Genomic DNA, 25,810 nt, shown 5'->3' with positions numbered 1-25,810 from the left:
GCAACAAACATAAGATGGGGAGAAAAAATGGGATGATGTGAAATAGGAAATCAGAACAGAAACTGGGTGGGGAGGATGGGCACGGAGGTCTGGGGTTAGAGGAAAAAATAACACAATGGTGAAAATAATTTCTACTAAATCAATTATAACAAAGATAGACAATAACTGTTTGCTCTTTCTTATCATTTACTATGTGCCAGGTTCTCAGGTCACAGAGATAAACAAGACAGAGTCCCAGCCCTGCTAGAGCTTACATTCTAAGGGAATGTAAGACTATGAAAAAATATTTATGTGAATGAACTGATTCACTAAAAAAAACTGAGAAACATCTTACCTTACTTATCAAATGGATTATCTCTCCCTCTTTAAAAGTAAGTTCATCTTCATTAGTACCTTCATAGGCAAATAATGTTCTACAATATTCCTTAGCTAAAATAAAGAATGTAAAAAATGAAGTTTATATAAATTGGTTCTTTTGACAAATAGTTATTAAGCCTCTATTTTGTCTAAAGAGATGTACTAGAAGCTTTTAGAGATGATTTCAATAATTGTGGCCAATACTGTATGTTGAATTAAGTAATAATTTCATTAATTAGTCATTCAAGTAGTCATTACATGCCCATTAGTTCTAGGCACAGTTCTAACTGTAGCAGACACATCAGTGAACAGAGCATACAAAAACCCTTGACCTCACGGTGCTGAAATCTAGAAGGACTTAATGTTCTGATGAAGTCGTACAGTGTAACAAATGCCTTCATCAAATCTAGTAATATATTTGAACATGCTTCATTTCTAATATGAAAATGTCACTCAAAAACGTACCTTGGAGTTCCCGTCGTGGCGCAGTGGTTAACGAATCGACTAGGAACCATGAGGTTGCGGGTTCGGTCCCTGGCCTTGCCCAGTGGGTTAACGATCCGGCATTGCCGTGAGCTGTGGTGTAGGTTGTAGACGAGGCTCAGATCCCACGTTGCTGTGGCTCTGGCATAGGCCGGAGGCTACAGCTCCGATTGGACCCCTAGCCTTGGAACCTCCATATGCCACGGGAGCAGCCCAAGAAACAGCAAAAAGACAAAAAAAAAAAAAAAAGTACCTTTAATTTTACTGTCAGTGTCTGTTTTTGCTATCTCCACATTCTGAGTTTTGGATCCTAGTGATTGTGTGATTAAGGGCTAGAACAGAAAGGACAGAGTCAAATATCTGAAGTTAGAATAAAGCTATTAATGTTAAACAAAATTTCTGTTAACAGTTACTTAGCTTTCCCTAATGGCACTTACAACCAAATTAAAAATGTGACTAAAAACTCTGCCATGAAAAAGACAAATATCGGAAAAGCTACTTAAATGAAAGCCTAGAACTTTTAAAATTAGGTTTAAAAAATTCCCTGTCTTAAGGATGATAAACATACTGTGACATCTGTAATACTGTGATTTATTTTAAACTCTCTTAAATAAATAATAATCATATTTCAAAATTTACTATATACCAATCTCTGAGCTAATATGCACTTTACATACATTATAGCTTAATTCTCAGAACAATCTGCATAAACAGGTACTACCACTCACTCCTTTAATGAGTTAGGAAGCAGTTAAGTAATCTGTCCATAATAAAAGTAATTTAGTAGGGGAGCCCATCTGAACCTAGAAAGTCTGACTCCAGAAAGTAAGCTCTTAAACAACAGCACTAAATCTCCTTACAATGAAACAGAGATGAAAAAGAGACTCTTTATACTTATTTCATTGCTGCTATGGGAATGAAAACATTTAATGTTACAACCTTGTAACCAAGTCTAGTAGATAATTTTCCATTGTAACTGACTATAGTAAGTCCTTCATCTTGTACTAGTTTTTCCTTGAATTATTCCTTCAGAAGTAACACTATGTTTGACTTTAGATTTCATTAACCAAAAATCTGAACATAATGATAACTTACTATCACTCTATGTTGTTTCTCTTTTAAGATATTCACTTCAATCTTGCCCAGTTTTATCCATTTTATCTTATCTGCCGTCATCTACAAACATAGCAAATGTGCTCCCTACTTTTATCAATTCCTAGATAATTCAGTAATAAAAGCAAGCGCCACAAGGCTACCACATAATGTAATTTTGAATTATTCTAACAAGAACTCTTTAGTGAACATTAAACATGGCAAAATGAAAGCTTATTAATCAAGTAAAGTTATTTAATACAAACATAAGCTTTAGAGTTAGAAAGGAACCCCTGATTATGTAGCCTAATATTTCTTGTAACAGAGACATTGCTTCTAAACAGTCCCAGCTCGAAGTTCCCGCTGTGGCGCAGTGGTTAATGAATCCGACTAAGAACCATGAGGTTGCAGGTTCGATCCCTGGCCTTGCTTAGGGGGTTAAGGATCCGGCGTTGCCGTGAGCTGTGGTATAGTTTGCAGATCTGGCGTAGGCTGGCAGCTGCAGCTCTGATTCGACCCCTAGCCTGGGAACCTCCATATGCTGTGGGTGCGGCCCTAGAAAAGACCAAAAGACAAAAAAAAAAAAAAAAAAAAAAATCCCAGCTGTTACGTGAACATATAGCACCATTCCAGAAACAAGAATTCTAATCTTTACCTTTAAAACCAACAATTAATTAGGCCCGTAATTTTTTAAATTTATTTTTTATTTTTTTTATTTTTTTGCTATTTTATGCAATGGAGGCATATGGAGGTTCCCAGGCTAGGGGTCGAATCGGAACTATAGCCACCGGCCCACACCACAGCCACAGCAATGGGGGATCTGAGCTGCATCTGTGACCTACACCACAGCTCATGGCAACGCCAGATCCCCAACCCACTGAGCAAGGCCAGGGATCGAACCCACATCCTCATGGATCCTAGTTGGGTTCGTTACCACTGAGCCACAGTGGGAACTCCTAGGCCCATAATTTTAATGCCAGATAGTCACAGAGCTGGGAAGAGGGCAAAACAGAAAGTATAAACTCTCTTTCCTGAACATATGTGAAAATATGTAACAAGCTGGGAGAGGGAAAAAAAAAATGTTGAAACTAACACTTTGGGAGAAAACTTCGGAATACATTTCACTAACCAAAATACTCTCAGAAATGAAATGTAAAAAAGGCAAATAAATACTAAAAAAATTTAAAACTTTAAAAATTAAATAAAGACATATAAATGAGACTACAATGGAAACAATGCTCTAAAAGTCAAGGGAAATCTGAAGTAAATACTCAACTTCATCTCCAAGGGGTTAACACCAGAACAACAGACTGGAAATAAATGTTCTAAAGATTGCGGCTATTTCCCCACAAAATAAAAACTTAAGGGTTTATTTTAAAATCTCGTATTAGTATGGTACATTCACTTTGACTTACTTCAAAATGCCAGGGAAATGCTAATGAAAAATAAAGTTCTCCACACTTTCAGGGCTAGTGATGAATAGATTTCACCACTGCTGACAATCCAGAGGAAAGTTAAACAGTGCTTAATTAACTTAATATTTCATTGTGAGTCCATTTTAAAATGGCCCACTTTAGGCCTACTTCAAATTGAAAGAAAAAAACCATAATTTCAGCTTTAAAAGGAAAAACAAAACAAAAAAAAAAAAAACACTTGCCTTTTCTATTTCTACACCATGATAACCAAAAACTTGAAAGTTTCCACTAAGAAAAGTTCATATTAAATTTACCCCCCAAAATTCCAATTTTATAAGAATCAAACAAACATTAAAGTAAGTCACTTAGAGTTGAAAACAGTTTCTCACACTTGTTCATAATCTATCACTGGCATCTCAGAAATGAAAAGGCAACGGGGTTGCAGACTAACTTTGACAGTTTAAAACAATGCTTCATGAGAGAATGAATGGAGTTAATCTAGGAAAGTTCGTCAGTACTACCTTTTCTGGTTTTTTCTCTTCTGTTTCACTACTGGATGTTCTTGTCCTAAGTTTCACAGAGCCTTCTTTAAAAATATCTCCAAATCCAATTCCTCGGATTTTCTTTGGCTGGGTAGTAACTGATCCAGGTGCAGTTTCATTCCCATTCCCCGGAGAGGGTAAAGGTGAGGTAGACCCAGTCAAAACAGTTTCTGAAAGAATAATTTGTTTTTAAAGAATGACACCTAAAAAAAAAAATCACAAAAACCTTAACATTGCCCTTCCACAGTATTTATATTCTATACATCCTAATAAAAAATAAAAACAAAGAAACGACTCAGTACTGAAATATTCCAAAGAGTGAGACGTACTCTAAAGTGGTATTTTTTGTGATGTTTAAAACAACAATTTTAAATATTTCTAAAGAGTAAAATGCTAATCAGAAATCCATGAAATCACAGTGTACAAGGTCCTTAAGAAGAACATGTCAAAATTTACAGCTCTTGGACAAAGATGATATAAGATAAGATAGAAACATTAAAGAGATAAAGTTAATCATTCAAAAAAGTTGTTAAAAAAAAAAAAAAAAAGGAGTTCCCATCATGGCTCAGTGGAAACGAATCTGACCAGCATCCAAGAGGATGCAAGTTCAATCTCTGGCCTTGCTCATCGGGTTATGGATCCAGTGTTGGGGTGAGTTTGGTGGTAGGTCGCAGATGTGGCTCAGATCCCCAGCTGCTGTGGCCGTGGTGCAGGCTGGCAGCTACAGCTCTGATTCCACCCTAGCCTGGGTGCCTGCCACAGGTGCGGCCCTAAAAAAAAAAAAAGGATGTTACCTGGTTTTTCACAGATGAACTTCATCCAACTGAAGAAGTTCCCTTCTGTTGCTATTGCTAAGAGTTTTTTTTATTGTAAGTACTGAATAAAATTCTTTCTGCATCTACTGAGATGAACATATAGTTTTTAACCCTTTAAAAAATGTTAGACCATATTAATTTTTGAATGCATGGGATAAACCCCATCAGTCACAATGTATTAGCCTTTAAATATTTTGCTAGATTTGATATGCTAATACTTCAAGGATTTTTGTTCATGATATAAAGGTTTGTAATTCCTTTTTTTAATGACTTCATCAGATTTTGATATTAAAGTAAGGAAACAAAGAATTTGTGTAAGATTAAACGCTCGACAGAATTCACAGGTGAAATTACGTAAGGAATTTTCTGTGTATGAAGATTTTTGATAATAAATTTAATTCTTTTCATGATCTAGTTTCAATTTTCTCTGTATTTTAGTAAGTTACACTTTTCAAGGAATTTATACATCTCATCTAAGTTGTCAAATTTATGAGCATATTGCATTTTTATGCCTTTATTGTCTAATCTGTAGTGATATTCTTTCATTCATGTCTTTTTATCAGTACTATTTCTTTTTCTTAGGTCAGTCTTATTTGAGCCTTATCAACTTTTTATCTTTTATAAAAACTCAACTGTTTAATGTATTGATTTTCTGGACTGTCTTTAGTTTCATAGTTTTTTGCTTATCTCTTTTTTTCTAATTATTTCAGGTTTCATTTGCTCTTCTTTTACTAGTTTAAGGTAAAAATTAAGATTACTGGGATTGTATTTTCTTTTCTGGCATCAGCATTTAAACTATAAATTTATGTATAGGTACTGTTTTAACCTGTATCTCACAAATATATGACATATGACATGTTTCTTTTATATTCATTTCAAAAATAATTCAAAAGCAATTGGATTGTTTCATGATTTCTTCTCTGATCCACAGGTTATTTAGAAATGCTGCTTGATTTCCATATATTTGAGGATCTTCCAAATGTCTCTCTGATAGGAAAATCATTTCACTGAAGTCATAGAACCTACTATGTATGACTTCAAACCTTTTAAATTCACTGAGACTTGTTCGGTGCCCAAATACAGGGCCTATCCAGTAAACAGCCCATGTATTCTTTCAAAGAATGTGTATTCTATTGTTGGGTTAACTATTCTATAATGTCAATAAGGTCAAATTAATTGATGTTATTTAATTCAAGTTTTGTAAGAACTTGATAATATTTTTGTTCACTAACTTTACTGATTACTGAGAGAAGCATGTTTAATTCTACTTACGGATTAAACTTGCTTCTCTGACAGTTGTGTCTCATGTATTTTTAAGTTCTGGTATGGGGTTATGCATATTTAACACCGTTACATAATTTTTATGAATAGACTCCATCATTATGAATGGTCCTTTTGGAGTTCCCATCGTGGCACAGTGGAAACGAATCCAACTAGGAACCATGAGGTTGCAGGTTCGATCCCTGGCCTCGCTCAGTGGGTTAAGGATCCAGTGTTGCCCTGATCTGTGGTATAGATCGCAGATTTGATTCAGATCTGGTGTTGCTGTGGCTGTGGCATAGGCCAGCGGCTATAGCTCCGATTCTACCCCTAACCTGGGAACCTCCACATGCCTCGGATGCAACCCTAAAAAACACAAGACAAAAAAAAAAAAGAATGGTCCTTTATATCCCTGGCAATGTGTCTTCTCCAGAAATACAATTTGATATTAATATAACCCTTCTAGATTGTTTATACTTTGGACAGAATATCTTTCTTCACTTTTCTTTTAACCTGTGCCTTATTTAAATGTGAGTTTCTAATGGACAGCATATCCATTCAATTGACCTTTGGAATTTTCTGACCATCTAACTTTAATATAATCACTGATGTGGTATGATTAAACCCATTTTCTTGCTGTTTCCTATTTGACCAGTTGAACTCTGTCCCTTTTTTTCTTTTCCACTCATTTTCTTTTCTTTTCCTTAAACAACAGACATTTATATTCTTAGCTTTGAATGTTGGAAGCCTGAAATTTGGGTTCTGCTGACACCTCTCAAGCTGGCTTGCAGTTGGCTGCCTTCTCACTGCATCATCACAGGGCCTTTCCTGAGTGCGTGCATGCAGATACTGAGTGGGCTTTGGTGTCTCCTCTTTTTTTAAACTGAGATATAATGACATGTAACATTACATTAGTTTCAGGTGTGTAACATGATTCACTCTGTGTATATGTATTGTGAAATGATCACCAAAATAGGTCTAGTTAACATTCACCATCACACATAGTTCAAAATTATTTTTCTTGTAATAAGAATTTTTAAGATCTATTCACTTAGCAACTTTCAAATATACAGTGCAGTTTTATCTACTGCAGTCACCATGCTGTTCAGCCCCAGGACTTATAACTGGAAGTTTGTGCCTTTTGATCACCTTCACCCCTTTCACCCACCCCACAAGCCCCACCTCTGGCAACCACCAATCTGGTCTCTGTACCTATGAGTTCTATTTGCTTGTTAGTTTTGAGATTCTATATAAAAGTGAGGTCACACAGTCTTTCTCCATCTGACTTATTTCACTTAGCATAAGCTAAGTCCATTTGTGTTGATAAAAATGGCAAGATTTCCTTCTTTTTATTCCACTGTATAAATAAGACATTTTCTTTATCCATTCATCCATCAATACTTAGGTTGTTTCTGTACTTGGATATTATAAAGTTGCAATGAACATGAGGGTGTGGATATCTTTTCAAGTTAGTGGTTTCATTTTCTTAACATAAATATCCAGAGGTGGAATTGCTGGACCATACAGTAGTTATATGTTTAATTTTTTAAGGAGCCTCTAAACTGTTTTCCATAATGGCTGCACCAATTTACATTCCCACCAACAGTGCATGAGGGTTCCCTTTTCTCCACGTCCTTTCCAACACTGTTATTTCCTGTCTTTTTGATGATAGCCATTCTAACACTTATGAGATGATGGTTCACTGTGGTTTTAATTTGTATTTCACTGATGATTAGTGATGCTGAGGATCTTTTTGTGTATCTATTGGCCACCTGTATATCTTCTTTAGAAAAATGCCTATGCAGATCCTCTGCTTATATCTTAACTGGATTATGTGGGCTATTTTTGGATATTGAGCTCTGTAAGTTATTTGCATATTTTGGATATTAACCCCTTACCAGATGTATGACTTGCATATATTTTCTCCTATTCTATAGGTTGCCTTTTCATTTTGTTGATGGTTTCTTTTGCTGTAGAGAAGCTTTTTAGTTTGATACAGTCCCACTTGTTCGTTTTGCTTTTGCTGCTTTTGCTTTTGGTGTCAAATCCAAATAATTGTCTTCAAGACAGAGAAGGAATTTACCACCTATGTTTTCTTCTAGGAGTTTACAGTTTCAGGTCTTTCAAAGTTATCTTTCCATTTTTTTCTGTGTTACCTAGTTTCTTAAGACACTGTCTTGTGAATTATATTGTTTCAGAAGATAATCTGTGGATTCTTATTATAATTCTTCTCTACTTGATGTGCCTTTTTTTCCCTCTAACTCCTCAGATTTTTCACCGAACTTGATTATGACGTGCCTTTGCAAACCCTGTGTGTTTTTCCTTTTCAAATTTGTGATTTATGGTTTGCATCAAATTTTAGCAATTTTTTAGCATTCTTCCTTCAAATATTTTAATGTCCATTCTCTCTTGCCTCTCCTTCTGGGATTTTAGGTGCATGTATGTTAGACCATTTAAAATTATCCCAAGTTGAATTCTTTTTGCAGTCTTTATTATCTTTGTGCTTCATTCTGGATAATTGTATTGCCACATTTTCAAGTTCAATAATCTTTTCTCCACTACCTAGTCTACTGTTAAAATCTCACATGCAGACATTCACCTCAGATATTGTTTTTCATCTCCAGAAGTTCCATTTGGTTCTTTTTTTATGTCTTCTATTTCACTCCTCATTATGTTCATGTTTCCATTACATCCTTGAGTATACTGGCATTTTTATTATAGCTATTTTAACATCCTTGTCTGCTAATTCCATCATTTCTGGTTCTCTTTCTATTAAATAATTTTTCTTCTAGATCATGGGTCACTTTTCCCTACTTCTTGATATATAGCTAGTAATTTATTTCCGCTGATGTTATTGATGGCTAGATTTTGTCATAATCCCATAAGAACCACTGAGTATCAACCTGGGGTGATTCTGACCCCTAAGGCACATGTAGCGGTGTCTGGAGACATTTTTGGTTAATCACAACTGAAGAGTGCTACTGAAGTCAAGTGCAGAGAGATCAAAGATGTTACAAAATATTCTATATGCACAGGATAGTCCCTAAAGCAGAGTTATTCAGCTCAAATGTCATCAGTGACAAGTCTGAGAGTGCTTTTTTTTTTCCCTAGCCAACAGGTAAGTTACTTGCAAATGAGTGTGAAGCTTTTTCAGGTTAGAAATAGAATAGCCTCTATTTTAAGTCTAATGTAGCCCGATTTCAACTTTTAGTGAATAGCCCAGGTATTCAATGAAGTCTCTGAAATCTGGAGAGAACTCAAACAATTCTTGTGCAAACACTAGAAATTATTCGTGGTAATCCCTAGTAATTGCTCTTTCTTCACAAACTGTTCATGTTTGACAACCTTACGGGGTTTCACTCCAGGCATTCACAGATTAGTATTCGGCCAAACACATAAATCATACTTCTTGAGCTCTTTTTCTACATACCTCTCTCTGCAGGAACTCAGCTCCACAAATTCTTACTACTTTGGCTTGCTTGCACTCAGATCTCTAATTCCTCAACTTAACAAAACTGACAACCTTCTGCTGAGGTCTCCCTTGCTGCACTGCAGTCCAGAAATTGCCTCCTGGCAGAAATCCAAGACAATGATAGAGCTTTCCCATTTCTTTTCCCTTTTCTCAAGAATCTGTCTTGTACTGACTATTGTCTAAAAATACTTGTTTCCTGCCTTTTGTTCAGTTTTCCAGTTTGTATAGTGGGCAGGTATTTCCACAATGTCTTACTTTCTCATTGCTAGAACTATAATCTATAATTTTAATGAAGAGCTTCAATAACCAGCCTCTCAGATAAAACAACATTCAAGCACGAATTAGTATAGGAAGTACTTACTTAAGAGACATTTTGAAGTGAAACAATCTATAGTATTAATAAACCACAGATTGATAAAGGCAGCTTCAGCAGATGATTAAGGTACAATTATCAGTCTGAGTATTTGACTATAGCCATAAGGTAAACAGTTTATTTTAGATTTAGTGCCTACAAACTTTACTAGAATCATTAAAGCATATCTCATTAAAATAAATGCTTATATATTTAAAAACATCTATTACTAATAGATAGGCTAATTGCTTTTGGCTCATTGAAAATTGTCAAAACTACTACAGTGGCTGTTAAGTCAACGGCCGAAAAGCAGCAGTGTTGTGATAAAGCACGTGAACTTTACAGTCAAACCCTCTTGATTCATATCTTACCTCCTCCCCTGTATATGCTCAGTTTCTTCACCTGTAAAATGGGATACTTCATAGGACTGCTATGAGAATTAAATTAATTGATTCCTGTAAAATGCTTAAAACAATGCCTGGCTCAGGGCCTATTATTTTTAATGAGTATAAAGATGTTATTACTGAGAACTATTCAAGTAGGAAAGAGCATGATCACACAGAAGCAAAAATTAAAAGGGCTTATTAGACGCTAGAAGGAAGAAAATGGGGGAAAGGAGGAGAAAAGGACAGCGAACAGGGACAAAAGGTAAACAGGTCTCATAATCAAACAAAGGAGAAATCTTACCCTGTATCATTTTTGTAATATTTTAATGACCCTATTAAAATATGAGATTGTTTATCCACCAGATTGTTTTTGAATTGCCAAGCTTTTAGAAAAATATTGTTTTTGTATTGTTAAGCTTTTAGAGAAAAATTGTATTTGCATTTTCTGTATGGCACTGTCAGTCACAAAACCTAACAGCAAGTCTTCCTATCATGCCTAAAACTCTCCTTGCTCCTAACTCTAAATGGCAAAAACTTGATGACTTGTACCTCCATGTAAAATGACTTAAAACCACCAGAAGCCCCAAAATATAATTTCTTGTTGAAAACAAACAAACAAAAAAGAACCCTTACGTGAGCTGCACTGAGTGCTAAAGAAAAATAATACAAAGTAGGAAATCTGATGAAAATACAAAGCACTTAAGGGAAGCAATGAGTTCCCTATTAAAGTGAATAAGGAACTAATGTATAGTATCTTACATTAAGGTGAAACATGTAAACCAGGTAGGAGGACTTGGAATCTACTTAAGTTGATGGATAAATTCCCCCTCTTGTTACTCTAGGGAAGACCATTATTCAGAGATTTTTATGATATGAGTACATTGCCTAAGAAAATGTTCTGTATTTGTATGTTACAGACTTAAATCTGTATTCTTTAGTTCCTAAAAAGAATCATTTATAAAGAGCACCTGGTTCTAACAGCTTATAAAGATTCATACAGCAGACTACCAAAAAAAGCATAGAAGCCTCAGAACATTCTTCCTCACAGAGCTGATCACCAGGAGGAGTTCAAGGTGAAGGCTCATGTGAAATTAAATATGAGAATAAACTGTGCACCCTCTTAACTCCTGGAGACTAGGCTGCAGACCACCAAATTTCTACCCACCACCATTCCAAAAAGATCCTTTGCTCCACTAGCAATAAGTACCATCTACTTTTTCAGATTAGTAGTCAAATGAATTAATCAAATGAAACCTCAGATGACTCCTCCTAATAGAACGAACATAAGAGATGAAAACTCCTGAAGAACAATCCATCAGGCTTCTTAAGTATGTTGTGCCATGCATCCCTGTGGTAGCTCAGTAAAGCCCACAGGGACACCTGGCTCAAAGCATTTAACATTCTACTGGGATCTTTTTAATATCCTCAAAATTCTGACCTCTTCACTTTACACCTCATTCTTAGCATCTCCCCTTTTTTACATAATAAATCAAAGGTCAGTTATCTTGCCCTCGCCTTCCAGGCACTCTGCAGTACCTCCAAAAAATTGAGACTAATCACAATCCCTATAATGTAGATCTATCTCATTTCCTCCCACCTTCTGGGTAAATCTTGTTCTGCTGACAAACCTCATTCTTCTGAATTGGCATCTTCCTCTTCTCCCTTTCTACTTACCTTCTGCCATGAGAATCTGAAAAATGATCAAGACTTTTCCTTCTTTAAAAATAGAAGGAAAACACTCTGGAGTATATGTTGTCCTTCACTGCTACACTGTGTTATACTTACTCTCTCCACTGCCTCACCTTCCTCCCAAATCCAGCTTCTAACCTAGTCATCTCTCTTTACTACTCTTGTCCAGGTCATTAATGATTTCTTCAACCCTAAGTCAGGATAACATTTTATTTATTTCTTTTTTTTTTTTTTTTTTTGTCTTTTTGCCTTTTCTAGGGCCACACCCGCAGCATATGGAGGTTCCCAGGCCAGGGGTCTAATCAGAGCTGTAACCGCCAAGCCTACACCAGAGCCACAGCAACGCGGGATCCGAGCCGTGTCCGCAACCTACACCACAGCTCACGGCAACGCCAGACACTACTGTCCATGCCCTCCTGGAAATACTCTCTTCCTGTGACAACCACAGGAAGAGAGGCACCCCCAGGCTCTCGCTCTGCCTTCCTCATCTTCTTTTTAGTTACTCTATCTCAGCCCATACCTTAAATGTTGCTATATAGGATTCTATGTAGGATTCTATTTTAGGCTTTTTTTTTTTTTTGGTCTTTTGTCCTTTTTTTTTTAGGGCCACACCCACGGCATATGGAGGTTCCCAAGCTAGGGGTCTAATCAGAGCTGTTGCTGCCGGCCTACACCACAGCCAAAGCAACGCCAGATCTGAGCCATGTCTGTGACCTACACCAGAGCTCATGGCAACGCCAGATCCTTAACCCACTGAGCGAGGCCAGGGACTAAACCTGCAACCTCACAGTTCCTAGCCAGATTCATTTCCGCTGCGCCACGACAGGAACTCCTGTTTTAGGCTCTTTTGTTTACTCTATACTTCCTTCCTAGGTAACCTCATCTAATTCCACGATTTCCTACACCACCTAACATACTGAAGCCCCAATTCTGGACATCTATCCAAATTTTTTTAAGGTTTTAGACTGATACATACAACTGACTATCAGCTATCTTCACTTGGATGCCCTCACACCCCACAGGACTCAAAGTCAACGTCTCTAGGGGGTTCCCTGGTGGTCTAGTGGTTAGGATTTGGCACTTTCACCACTATGGCCTGGATTCAATCCCTGGTCTGGGAACTGAGTTCCCACATCAAGCTGCTGCATGCTATAGCCAAAAACAAAACAAAATATCCAAAAGTGAATCTATTATCATCTCCCAAAACATATCCTTTCTCTGCAAATGACATCTCCACCTACCCAGCTCATTGAGCCAAAGATCGGGTAGCCATTCACTCTCCTCCTTTCCCAGCCATTCCCCACATGCCGTCGTCACAAGGTACAGTTCTTTACACCACATGGTAATGCTACCCAGGTTTCTCCATCCCCCCAGTCGCTCCTTCAGTGGAGCCCAATAGTATTTCTACCTAAATTATCAAAACATTCTCAACTGGTCTGGCTACCCCAGCCTTACTCTCTACCAATCCACTCTTGACAGTGCAACCAAATCACTCTATCTAAAAAGTCATCTGATCATTTCACTCCCCTCTAAGGCTTCTCTATAACTTGATTACCAGTTTTATAATGCATTCTTAAGCCTGACCCAGTAATTTCTCTAGCCTCAAAAAACTTACCACATCCAGCTATACACTCTAACAACCCCTCTGAATGGAATCTCTTTCAGGATCTCGAAATTGCTATGCTCCTTCTTTACCCTCTGCCACAAACCTGGCTATCCCCTACCTATTCCGAAATCTCCATCTGTAACTTCCTATGGGGCATAGCACTGCCGAGTCTGAGTTATCTCTACACACATCTATAAGCCTGAATTTTTCTGCTACAGACATTGCTCATGTTGAATGACAATCATTTGTTTAACAGTCTTTTCTTTCCCCATGGACCAAAAGCCTCAAAGATAGGGAATAACCACAACCATGTTGCACAACCATGTTGCTCATCACTGTGTTCTCAGAAACGTGCACAATATGCTCAACAATAAACACTCAAAACACTGAATGAACAAATGTATGAATGTTGAATTAACTCAATAGTAGTATTTACATTTAGAATTTCCCTTCACTCGCTTCAGCCTTTAAATTTCAGATTTGTGGATGCACTGACTCCATGGCAAATGCCACCAAACCCACATATCCCTGCTCATAATTCTCACAGGGATGAAAGCAAATGAAAACAGTTCTATAGGCATGACTTAAAAAAAAAAAAAAAAAATTAGGAGACAACCCACAAACAAATGGGCTAAAAATAGTGAGAATTACCTAATATTCATGCCCCCATGTGTTAAATAAAATAGTAAAGTAAAAAGATCAGAAGAGAATTCCAGCTGTGATTTTACAATCGGTGGTTAAACAATCTGAGCTACAATTTCTTTACCTTTAAAGTGGGGGTGACACTAACTTCACAAATTATGAGCATTTAACAAGACAAAAAATTAAAAAGTTATCTGTACACCAAAAAACACCATTCATTCATTCATCCATTGGACATCACTGTGACTTTGTTCTAGAAACTGGGTATGCAGCACTGAACAAAATAAAATATATATTCTAATGTGGAGGTAGACGGTAAGAAAACAAAAATAATAAATCTATTAAAGAAAGATCAAAAAGGGTAAGGGAATTAAAGAATGGGCAATGGAAGCTTTTTGCTGTTTTATATAGCTATCAAACTGTCAAAGACTGTCAAAATACCAGTTATAGACAGAGCTATTAAGAAAGGTGACTTCTGAGCAGAATCCTGAAATAAAACTGAAGGCCATTAAGGATATTTCAAAAAACAAGATAAAAATATACAGCAATTACAAAGGCTGTGAAACAGGAATGTTTCGAACATCTTTAAAAGCAGTAAGAAGTCTACCAAGAACAAAGGGGAGGGTTAAATAGGTGATAAAGTCAGAGAGATGAAGGGAGGCATTTGGGGGCTGCCAGATCTTGGAGGGATTTGTAGCCTATTTAAAGAAGACTTTTAATCTTAAGTAAAATGTACAGCTACTGGAGGCAAATAACAGACTACTGCAATTACATAGGAAAAGACAATTTACACCAGGGTAGCAGCAGTTGAGGTGGTAAAAGAAAACAGATTGTGTACATTTATTTAGTAGGTTACAAAGTCTGTTACTGAATCAAGTGTAGGGTATGACATTACTTTGGTCTAAGTAAAAGACAGATGGAGCTGCCATTAACTCAGTTTACAAAGGCTGCACAGAGCAAATACGAGAAGATCAGTTTTGACCACCTTAGTTTAAGGTGCCCATTAAACATCTAAATGGAGATTTTTATAGTCTTAATGCAGGGAGAAGACTTAACAAGGGAAGAAAATACCAGTAAATATAGTCACTAGCTTTATAAAAAAAGAAGGAAAATTGAAAGCAAGTCCTACTTAGCAAATACCTCTGAAAGGTAACAAAAGGAGACTCTAAACAAGAAAAGCTAAGAATATCTGACAAAATGAAAGAGTAGTTATTTCATCCTAAAAATTGAAACACAACACTTCTCTAAAGAAGCAAAGTTTTTCCTAAAATTGACTACTAAAAATTATGAAACGACGTTTTATACAGAAACCACTGAGTAATAATTCACCACATTCCTATAAAAAACATCATAGGGGCTTTCCTATAGCCTTTATTCCACAGTTTTTCCATGAAAACTGAGAGTATAAAAATAAACTACCCATGAAGGCTCAGGTAATACTGTCCACCTACAGTATAGAGTCAGAATTACCTTCTAAGCAGTAAAAGCTAGAATTTAATGGATCGAACCAAGAACATCACCTCCTATATTTCAGTTTATTTACTAAAAGAAGAGAAGAGCTCTACTAAATATAAAGGAGTATAAGAAGAAACTATTTAAAATAATCCAATGCGATGGATATGGCATTCTAGCACTATAAGCGAAAAATAACATTTCATAATGTGGTTGGTAATTCTTGTATCAGCTACTAGAAACATTAAGCTACTTTACTGACTAAAAAATGACTGCCCAAACATGAGTTGTAGACAGATGTTTTATTTTGTTGGGACACAGGAACACTGGACATCATAATGCTAAGTTATAATGCTTAAGGTATCAAACTCTTAAAATTAAAACTTAAAGTACTCTATACCTTTACCATAAAGTTCTAAAGACCTTATAAAGCCCTTACTTCCTGGCATTCACATCAATATGCAAAAACTTTCTGCCTAAAAATTAGAGTTAAAAAAAATTACAGTGTACTTCAACCACTGACTTCCCACCCCATAATCACAAAGCTCCACATTTAGAATGCAATGTTATTGTAAAGGGGTTAAGCAAGGAAGGAAGTACACAATTCTGCAAGGTTCCTAAAATTCAAATAAGCCTGAACAGTGCCAAGAAAATGCCCAAAGTATTTATAATTATGAAAGTAATGAACTAGATCCAAATTTAAATTTGATTTCTTTTGCTAGTGGTCTCATATGGACTTAAATTTTGTACATATTTTAAGGGCTCTGTTTACATGGCATCATAAAGATTATTTCACTATAAGCTTTAACTCATACCCAAACTTTAATGTTAAAAATAAATATTAAAGATTCAATACCTATGAAATATTAGAAATACCAATATGCACCAGGAATAGTTTGCAAAGTAATAAATGTTATTTAACTTAAGCCAGATGTTTTCAGTTTTATATTTGTTCTCTAATGGCTTTTATGCATCCTTAAAACATAAATTCTTATTTCAAGACATACCAACTATTCTCAAACAGTAAATGTAACATAAAATAGTAAAAGACTCCTATATTTATTCCTTTCAGTGGCTGTCTATCTTTCAAGGGAATCAGCACCTGCATTTCAGACAGATTTCAGTGTTCCAACCCTATCCCACTCCAACTTGAAGTAATAAAAACTGCTCTAACACAACTGGATCACATCACTATTCAAATATAGTTAACTCCATATAAAAAGCAAAGAAATTAAAGGAAAAAAAGGGGGTAAAGGAGTAACTAATATCTACTATACTTCAAAATCTGCCATGTACTGTGTGCTACATTCACTATATATCATCTGAAAAATGAGGGTATTCTTTAAGTAAGGTTCCAATTCCAACACTAGACAGAAGCTAACCAAAAAGAAAAACTTTTAAAAGACTCAAATTATTTATTTAACTCACAGTTTAGAGAGAAAGCTTAGAAAAGTTTAGAATCTTAAAAAAGTCACTGTAAAGTTAAAGAACAAATATATAGTGACAGAATCCTTATGAATGAGAAGCAATTTAAAAATGGAAACTTGGGAGGGAGTTCCCGTCGTGGCTCAGTGGTTAACGAATCCGATTAGGAACCAAGAGGTTGCGGGTTCGATCCCTGGCCTTGCTCAGTGGGTTAAGGATCCAGTGTTGCCGTGAGCTGTGGTGTAGGTTGCAGACGCAGCTTGGATCCTGCGTTGCTGTAGCTGTGGAGTAGGCTGGAGGCTACAGCTCTAATTAGACCCCTAGCCTGGGAACCTCCATATGCCAAGGGTGTGGCCCTAGAAAAGACCGAAAAAAAAAAAGAAAAGAAAAAAAAGGAAATTTGGGCTAGACAGAAGGCTATGGGCCATTACCATTTCATATTAAATAGGCATGAAATTCAAGTTCTTTTTCATCAGTTTTCAGCATGTGTACAGAGCAAAGACCACATTTGAGCCCCTTTGAAAGGCTACAAGCTTTAAATAAGGGATTCTTAAAAGGGAAACCATGAGGTGTATGTAGTTGATTGTATTATGGTTTACAACTACTTAGCATCCTTCTTTGCAGGAAAATTACATATTCCTACCCTACTGCATGATCGTGACTATACAACACAACGTTAGTGAAAGTAACAAATGCCGATTTTGGGCAAAGCCTTAAAAGCTAGGTTTCCCCCCCCCGCCTAGGCAAGCACTAAAACATGTGTCAAAAAGGAGTTTCTATTATCCTAAGTCCCCAAGTGACTATATTATTGTTTTATCCACTATGTTTTTCAGGTTGTTCTCAATGCAGCATACCCTAAACAATATACTATGCTACTGTTTAAGAAAGGAGAAAATATACAAATACATGTGTTTGTGTATACCTGCGTAAACAAATACTTCAAGAATCACAAGAAAGTATAAATGCTTTCTGATACAGAGCAAAAGACTAGTAAAAACAATTAGAGGGGAAAAAGCAGGAATTCAGAGGATAATATCCAAGCTAAGACAGTTGCAAGTCAGAGTTGCAAATATATTCTAATGTCCTGTACATTTATTGCAGTAGTTTTCATACATGTATTAAAATCATCACACTGTTTATTTTAAATAGACAGTCTATTGTATATAAATATTTCCAATAAAGTTGGTTTTTTTAAAATGTCACAGAAACTAGTGTGGAGGCTCTCTCATTAGCCAAATCTAGCAGCATCAAAATAATTAACAATGGCAATAATACAGCAATGCCTAGTGAATAAAAAAGAACTAAATGATGAATCCATACCAATTTAAAAAAAACTGGGGAGAAAGCAAAACTCTTCTTTAAAGAAGAATGTCAAATAATAAACAGAGATGGGATAAAGGATTTAGAAAATCATCATTTTGCAACTATCATAGTAATAACTTATTCAAGTAAAATCTATCTGTGGATGCTTCAACTGCTGAGTGAAAGTTTGCTGAGGAATAGAATAGTTACATAGTCTCAAAGTACCTCCCCACAAGACATTTATCAAGTATGAGGGGAAAAAAAACAGTAAACTTACAGTGACAGCAGTTTACCCAAGTAATCACATTTAACATCACCAATAATAAAAGACATGAAGTACATGTGTCCTAAACACAATGCAATGAGACATCGTCATTCTGTACCCTATCAGTAAAATATAACCTGAAACTAATCATGATGAATCCAAAAAAAAAAAAAAAAAAACCCAAAATGGGATCCTGAACTCTTTAAAAATGTCAAGGTCAGGGAGTTCCCATCGTGGTTCAGCAGAAGCTGACTAGCATCCACGAGGATGCAGGTTCGATTTCTGGCCTCACTCAGTGGGTTGAGGATGTGAAGTTGCCATCAGCTGTGGTGTAGGTCACAGAGGCGGCTCGGATCTGGCGTTGCTGTGACTGTGGTGTAGGCCGGCAGCTATAGCTCTGATTAGACCCCTAGCCTGGGAACTTCCATATTCTGCAGGTGCATAAAATAAAATTTTAAAAAGACCAAAAAAAAAAAAGTCAAGGTCAAGAAAAACAGAGAAATGTTGGGAAGATCCACTCTAGATTAAATAAACTTAGAAAATAAATTCCCTGCATGGTGTTGTCCAAGAGGGGGAAAAAAAAAGTTTACTAGAACAATTAGGGAACTCTGTGTATGGACTGCAAATTAAACAGTACTGTTAACACTAAATGTCCTGATTTTGATAACCATACTGTAGTTACAAGAGACTATCCTTGATTTTAGGAAATACACACTGAAGTACCTAAAGGTCAAGTTAAAAAAAAACAAAAAGATTTTAAAATAGAAAGTGAGTAATAAATTAGCAAATGGAATGAAATGTTATCAACTGGTGGTGAAACTGAATAAAAGGTGAATGGGATCTATTTTATGTTTGCAATTTTTCTCCAAGTTCAAAAAGAGTTTCAAAAAGAAAAATCACTGTACTAGAGTTTAAAGGTTGGACCCATTTGGTGAGAAGCAGTATGTAAGAGTACACAGGAATGAGATCAGAATCAGAAAATTCTTACACATCTTAGTTCTTCTAAGAAGAATAGATATGCAGAAGATGTGTAGTAATTTCTGAAAGTTTTAGATTTCTCTGTTATAAACTGAGCTGGTTTCACTAGGACTTTTCGGAAAGCCCTCATCTAGATGTTGGCGAGCTTGCTCTGTAACTTCATGCCCTATTCTTACCATTTCACTACTTGATGTTTTTCGAGCTTCAACACTTTCTTAAGTGGGGGGAGGGAACCTGCATAAAGCTTTAGAGTGCAAACAAACCATAATTATGGATGAGGATAAAAGTTTCAGAGAACTTTCTTAATAAGGTCTAAAATGGTAGAGCTAACAACACATTATAAAAACTTTAGGACTAACAATGATTTCTAGATGCTTTTTATCAGTTACCTTTAATATTATCTATTAAATTTAAATTTTTTCTCTAAAATTTATTCCCTCACTATTAAGCATACTGAGGATTATAAACCCATTTTCGACACGTTAACAACCTTATAATGATTTCCTACTTGATTTCAAAATATTGAAGGTATTGACAAAAGGAAGCAAAAGAAATTAGGTTTAAAATACTCTTGCTGTGTTGTAAGCATTACACTTAGAAACTATTTTCCCAATCCACATAACAGCCCTCTTAGGTTAAAAATTATTATTCCGATTATGCACACAAAGAAACTACAGTCAAGCAAAGATGACAAAGCCATAGTCCCTACCATCGTGGAGGCTACCATTCCAGACAGATTAAAAAATAGAAATGTACCACCGGAATGCAAAATCAAGTACTAGGTACAGAAGCAGTCTGGAAAACCTTAAGACTTTATCTCATTGTTCTGAAGGTTATATAATTGTTATGGTCTGAACATTTATTTGTGTCCCTGCAAAATTCATATGTTGAAATCCTAACTCCCCAGGTTAGGAGATGGGGCATTTGAGAGGTGATTGGCATAAGGGCAGACAGAGCCCTCAGGAATGGGACGAGGACCTTACAAAAGAGGCCCCAGAGAGTCCTCACCTCTTCTACCACATCAGGACACAGTGAGAAGTCACCAACCACACACCAGGAGGAAGAGGGCCTTACTAGAACTCAACCGTGCTGGCTCGCCTTGCTCCTGGACCTCCCACTCTTAGAACTGTGAGAAAGAAATTTCTACTGCTTTTCTGCTGGTCTGTGGGATTTTATTATAGCAGCTCCAATGGACTAAAACACTAATCTTCATATCTCATTACACTGCCTCTGAAAAAAAGTGATAGTGGCAACCTTAAAGGCTGTCTATCTACCCCTCAGTGTCTATGAATCTATCTAACCATTATAAAACTGCCAGATAATACTAGTTAATATAAGCATAAACCCCTGAACATCCTCACTACACATGCTTTTCCATAAAGAAAAAGATCTACTTACTCCTACATTACCACTTACAAACTTAATGTCTCCAAAAAAAAAAAAGGCTCCTAAATCCCACAGCAATTCATAGAAGTAAAAAAAATAAATAAATCTAGCTTTGGGATAAAATTTTTTCAATCATACTTTTGAATGGTGAGCAAATTTAAGATTAATTTATAGGTGAATCTCTAAATGACAGAGATCACAAAATAGTTAAATGACATTCTGGCTGCACAAGGAAAACAAAAATCTATTATGTGAATATAGAACCCAAAGAAAGATTTTTTTTAAGTGTCTAGGATTTCTGAAGTAATTAGGCCATTTGCAAACTCTGATCAAAATTGTATATGGAGGAGTTCCCGTCGTGGCGCAGTGGTTAACGAATCCGACTAGGAACCATGAGGTTGCGGGTTCGGTCCCTGCCCTTTGCTCAGTGGGTTAACGATCCGGCGTTGCTGTGAGCTGTGGTGTAGGTTGCAGACACGGCTCAGATCCCACGTTGCTGTGGCTCTGGCGTAGGCCGGTGGCTACAGCTCCGATTCAACCCCTAGCCTGGGAACCTCCATATGCCGCGGGAGCGGCCCAAGAAATAGCAACAACAACAACAACAACAACAAAAAGACAAAAAAAAAAAAATTTGTATATAAGTATATCTTAATTGGGAAGATAACATAAGCAGCATCATTTCATAATCAGGGTTCACTGTGGGTTGAAGCAGACATCAGAAGGAAAAATATTAAAATTATTTGCTTAGATATTTAGGCAAATGGTTCACTCTAAGTCCCTGTCACGGAGTTTAAAAAGTGTAAAAGAAACACTAGGTCATATATAAAATTTGTTTAAATCTATTCAAATTTTTAAAACAGTCTACCTGAATCTTCCTGGGCTTCATGAGTTTCGCCATCATCTGTTACCTCTAATTCTTTCACAAAGTTTGAGGGAAATAGTCCCAATTTGTTGTTCAGGGTTCCACTCCACCAGCCTTCTTCTACCTGAAAAAGATCACAACTCAAAAATAATAAAAATTCCTCTCAAGTGAAAGTCGTCCCCCATATAAAAATCAAGCTACAGAACTGAATGAGCATAAAGTTAGTGATACAAAATAATGCCTTTAAATCTATAAGAAAACACAAAAGGGAATAACATAGTTAAGTAAATTATATCTATGTGGACTGGATTAATTATATACGGGATTAGTCATACATCAGTAGCACTATGCAACATTTTCAACGAGAATTTATAATCAACTGTAATCTATGAAGCAAGTATTTTCACGAAAATAATAACCAAGCATAATGTATTAATATCAACAAGTAGACAACAAGCTCTGTCATGGAATGTCGCTCTTTTAAACACTATGGAGTCTCCTTCTGTAATTATGACATTTTGTTTAGTATTTGGAAATTTCTGATTTAGAAAAAGTTTGATGAATATAAGAATATAATTTCCTAAATGGCACAAAAAGAAATTACTAAGTAATTTATTGGTACAGGTAAATTACTCTGACTTGAACAGTGAGTCTTAACTCAAGTATGAAAAAGAAGCTTTTTTTTTTTTTTTTTTTTGTCTTTTTACCATTTCTTGCGCGGCTCCCTCAGCATATGGAGGTTTCCAGGAGAGGGGTCTAATTGGAGCTGTAGCCGCCGGCCTACGCCAGAGCCACAGCAACTTGGGATCTGAGCCGCATCTGTAAAACCTACACCACAGCTCACGGCAAGGTCAGATCCTTAACCCACTGAGCAAGGCCAAGGATCGAACCCGTAACCTCATGGTTCCTAGTCGGATTCGTTAACCACTGAGCCACGACAGGAACTCCAAGAAGCACTTGTTTTTAAAAGTCCAGATTCTAGGCTCTAAAAACACCCTCCCATGCCCAACCAGAAATATTCCCAGGAACTACTCTTTAGAAAAATGTTTACTTTCACTAATAATGAAGCTATTCAATTTTCATGAAGTTACAAATATTTAATAACTGTTTGAAAATATATAGTTTATTCTAAAGATACTAAGAATTTTCTCTCTCTCTCTCTTTTTTGCTTTTTAGGGCCACACCCTAGGCATATGGAAGTTCCCAGGCTAGGGGATGAGTGAGAGCTACAATTGCTGGCCTACACCACAGCCACAACAAAGAGGATCTGAGGCACATCTGCAGCCTACATCACAGCTCATAGCAATGTCAGATCTTTAATCTACTGAGCAAGGCCAGGGGTCGAACTTGCAACCTCATGGTTACCAGTCGGATTTGTTTCCACTGCACCACAACGGGAACTCTGATGCTAAGAGATCTTAGTAAGTAAAAAAAAAAAAATATATATATATATATATATATGTATGTATATATATAAATATTTATAAAGGCCGCACCTGCAGCATACGAAAATTCCCAGGCTAGGGATAGAGCAGAGCTGCAGCTACCGGCCTACACCACAGCCACAGCCACACCAGATCCAAGCCATATCTGCGACCTACACCACAGCTGATCCTTAACCTACGAGGCGGGACCAGAGATCCAGAGATCAAACCCGCATCCTCATGGATACTAGTCGGGTTCATTACCACTGAGCCACAAACAGAAACTCCAAAAAATTATTTTTAAAGTGTAAACTATTTAAATTCACTATCAAAATTCACTTAACACCAGTACATGCGATAGCATGAGCTAGAGCTAGAAAAAGCTCTGAACTTATGCAAAAATGGCTAAAACTAAAACCACCTACCCCACATGCTCACCCACAATGTATTCTTAACTCTCCTTCCATCAAGAAGTGGTAGTCTTTGTCCCTACCTCCTTCAGTCTTTCTGGCTTAGGACTTTCTTGTAACCAACAGAATGTGGCAGAAGTGACATTATCCCTTCCAAGGCTGGATTATAAAAAGCTATCACTGTGTTCACTGACATGCTTGCACTTAGAGCCCTGAACTGCCAAGTAGTAAGTCCTACTATCCTGAGACACCTAAGGGCCACATACAAGTCTTCAAGCCTTCTGGGCACTAGACATGTCAGTGAAGGAGCCTTTTGAGCACCCAACTTTGAATTTCCAGCTGAGGCTCCCAGACATCACAGGACAACTCATCCCTCTGTGCCCTATCTGAATTCTGGACCCACACAACCAAAAAAATGTGACAAAACAGTCATTCTTTGCCACAAAGTTTGGAGTGCCATGTCATGCAGCAATAGTAGGAAAGCAACCACTTTTCTCTTGTGACTCAATTTCTTGTTTGTAAAATGGGGATGAAAATTCCTATCTCCTGGGAGTTCCTGTCGTGGCTCAGCAGAAAACAAATCTGACTAGCATCCATGAAGGTGCAGGTTCAATCCCTGGCCTTGCTCAGTGGGTTAAAGATCCAGCATTGCCGCAGCTTGGATCTGACGTTGCTGTGACCAGCAGCTACAGCTCTCATTTGACCCCTAGCCCAGGAACCTCCATATACCTCGGATGCAGCCATAAAAAGACAAAAATTCTTATCTCAAGTTGTTTAGAAACTTGAAGTAAATAATAAACATAAAACACTTAGAATGGTACTTCAGACCTAAGATAGGCTTGATAAACACTATTATTATTGCCACCTGGTAAAAATAAAACAGAACTGCCTTTCATATAAACATGCTGGAATTTAACATAAGCATAAGTGATAAATTACATGTTATGATACAAAATCAATCTCCATGGAAAACATGATATCAAAACATATTCTTTCAAAATGGCATCTTCAGCTGCCAAATAAAACTTCAATATTCCTTGAATGGTAAAAGCAGAGATATGAAGTTATTTTTTAAATGAGTTTAAATCTCACTCTAAAATATTAAAACGAGAGAAGGTGCTTTGGGGTTAATATTGAATGTGATAATTCAAATAAGACAAAGCTTTTTAAAATATTCTGCTTTCATATACCTTTACTGTGCAAAAGGTAAAAATCCATTTTATGGCTTTCGGCCTAACATGAATTAAGAATCAAAGAAAAGGGTTATATTCTTAGCTAGTTAGATTATATTAATTTTAGCTTTTAAAAAAGCTTGTTTTATTCTTAAAGCCAACAGATACAAGTACAGTACACAAATATTAAGCATAGCAAGGATAATAAAAGCTTTATTTCTACAAATAAGACAGCCTCGCTTTAAGTTATCAAAGATCCATGTTAAAGTCTGTATCTTAAAATGCTATTAAAAAAACAATGAAACTGGAAAAATAAATTTAACAAATATTCTTACAAAGCATTTTTCTAATACCCAGAGCATCAATTCCAACTGCTGCTTTATCTCCAAAGCACATGTTTTCCTTACCTCTTCACTAATATCAATAATATCTCCCACTTTCAGCTCCAGTTCATCCTCATTTTGTGGAATGTATTCAAAGAGAACTTTGCACTGACGCTTCTTGGTTTCTAAAGGAAGTAATGTAAAAAATTCAGTTAAGCAAGATCATTAAAACAAATAATAACATTTTTATTTATATACTATGCTGTCATAGGATTTGTATGTATGACTAAAAACAGACGGTGATTAAGTATTCTAAACAGCTAACCACCATCTGTTCTGGTTGGCTTTCCACCTTGTTCCCACACTACAATCTCTTCATCCTAAAATAAGTTCAAACCAGCTACAAATAACGTAGGTTCCCAGCAATGAAATCTATTTATACATCTGATCCCCCTGATTATGCAAAGTAAATTATCCACTGCCAATTTTGAGACTAGAAACACAGACAATAAAGGACACTGTTGGCACAACCAACTTGTTACAGACAAGTCCTCCAAGCCGGTGATTTTCGGACTACTTCCTGATCTGAGTCTAAGAATACTTCAAATATACTAATTTAAGAGTACCTGTGTTTAAGATGCAAACTATTGCCTTTGGAATGGATAAGCAATGAGATTCTGCTGTATAGCACTGGGAACTA

At 36.5% G+C, this 25,810-nt stretch overlaps 1 protein-coding gene across 2 annotated transcripts in view; it reads right to left on the bottom strand.

Annotated features, from left to right (window-relative positions):
* CD2AP (CD2 associated protein) overlaps nucleotides 1–25,810 on the bottom strand; it is a 113,590-nt gene that overhangs the window by 33,385 nt on the left and 54,395 nt on the right. For both annotated transcript variants that reach the window (XM_021098031.2, NM_001317083.1), the window contains exons 4-8: nucleotides 25,195–25,295; nucleotides 21,785–21,905; nucleotides 3,869–4,059; nucleotides 1,094–1,172; nucleotides 335–429 (exon numbers count right to left, since the gene is read on the bottom strand). In XM_021098031.2, coding sequence (XP_020953690.1) covers nucleotides 335–429; nucleotides 1,094–1,172; nucleotides 3,869–4,059; nucleotides 21,785–21,905; nucleotides 25,195–25,295 — 587 coding nt within the window. The remainder of the gene's footprint in view (nucleotides 1–334; nucleotides 430–1,093; nucleotides 1,173–3,868; nucleotides 4,060–21,784; nucleotides 21,906–25,194; nucleotides 25,296–25,810) is intronic.

The sequence above is a fragment of the Sus scrofa genome, chromosome 7 (genome assembly GCF_054392235.1).
Source record: "Sus scrofa isolate SSC_HxYL_T2T_F1_AM1 chromosome 7, Sscrofa_HxYL_maternal_Yorkshire_Landrace_v2.0, whole genome shotgun sequence".
Classification (NCBI taxonomy): domain Eukaryota; kingdom Metazoa; phylum Chordata; class Mammalia; order Artiodactyla; family Suidae; genus Sus; species Sus scrofa.
This window is presented reverse-complemented; position numbering and strand designations above follow the sequence as displayed.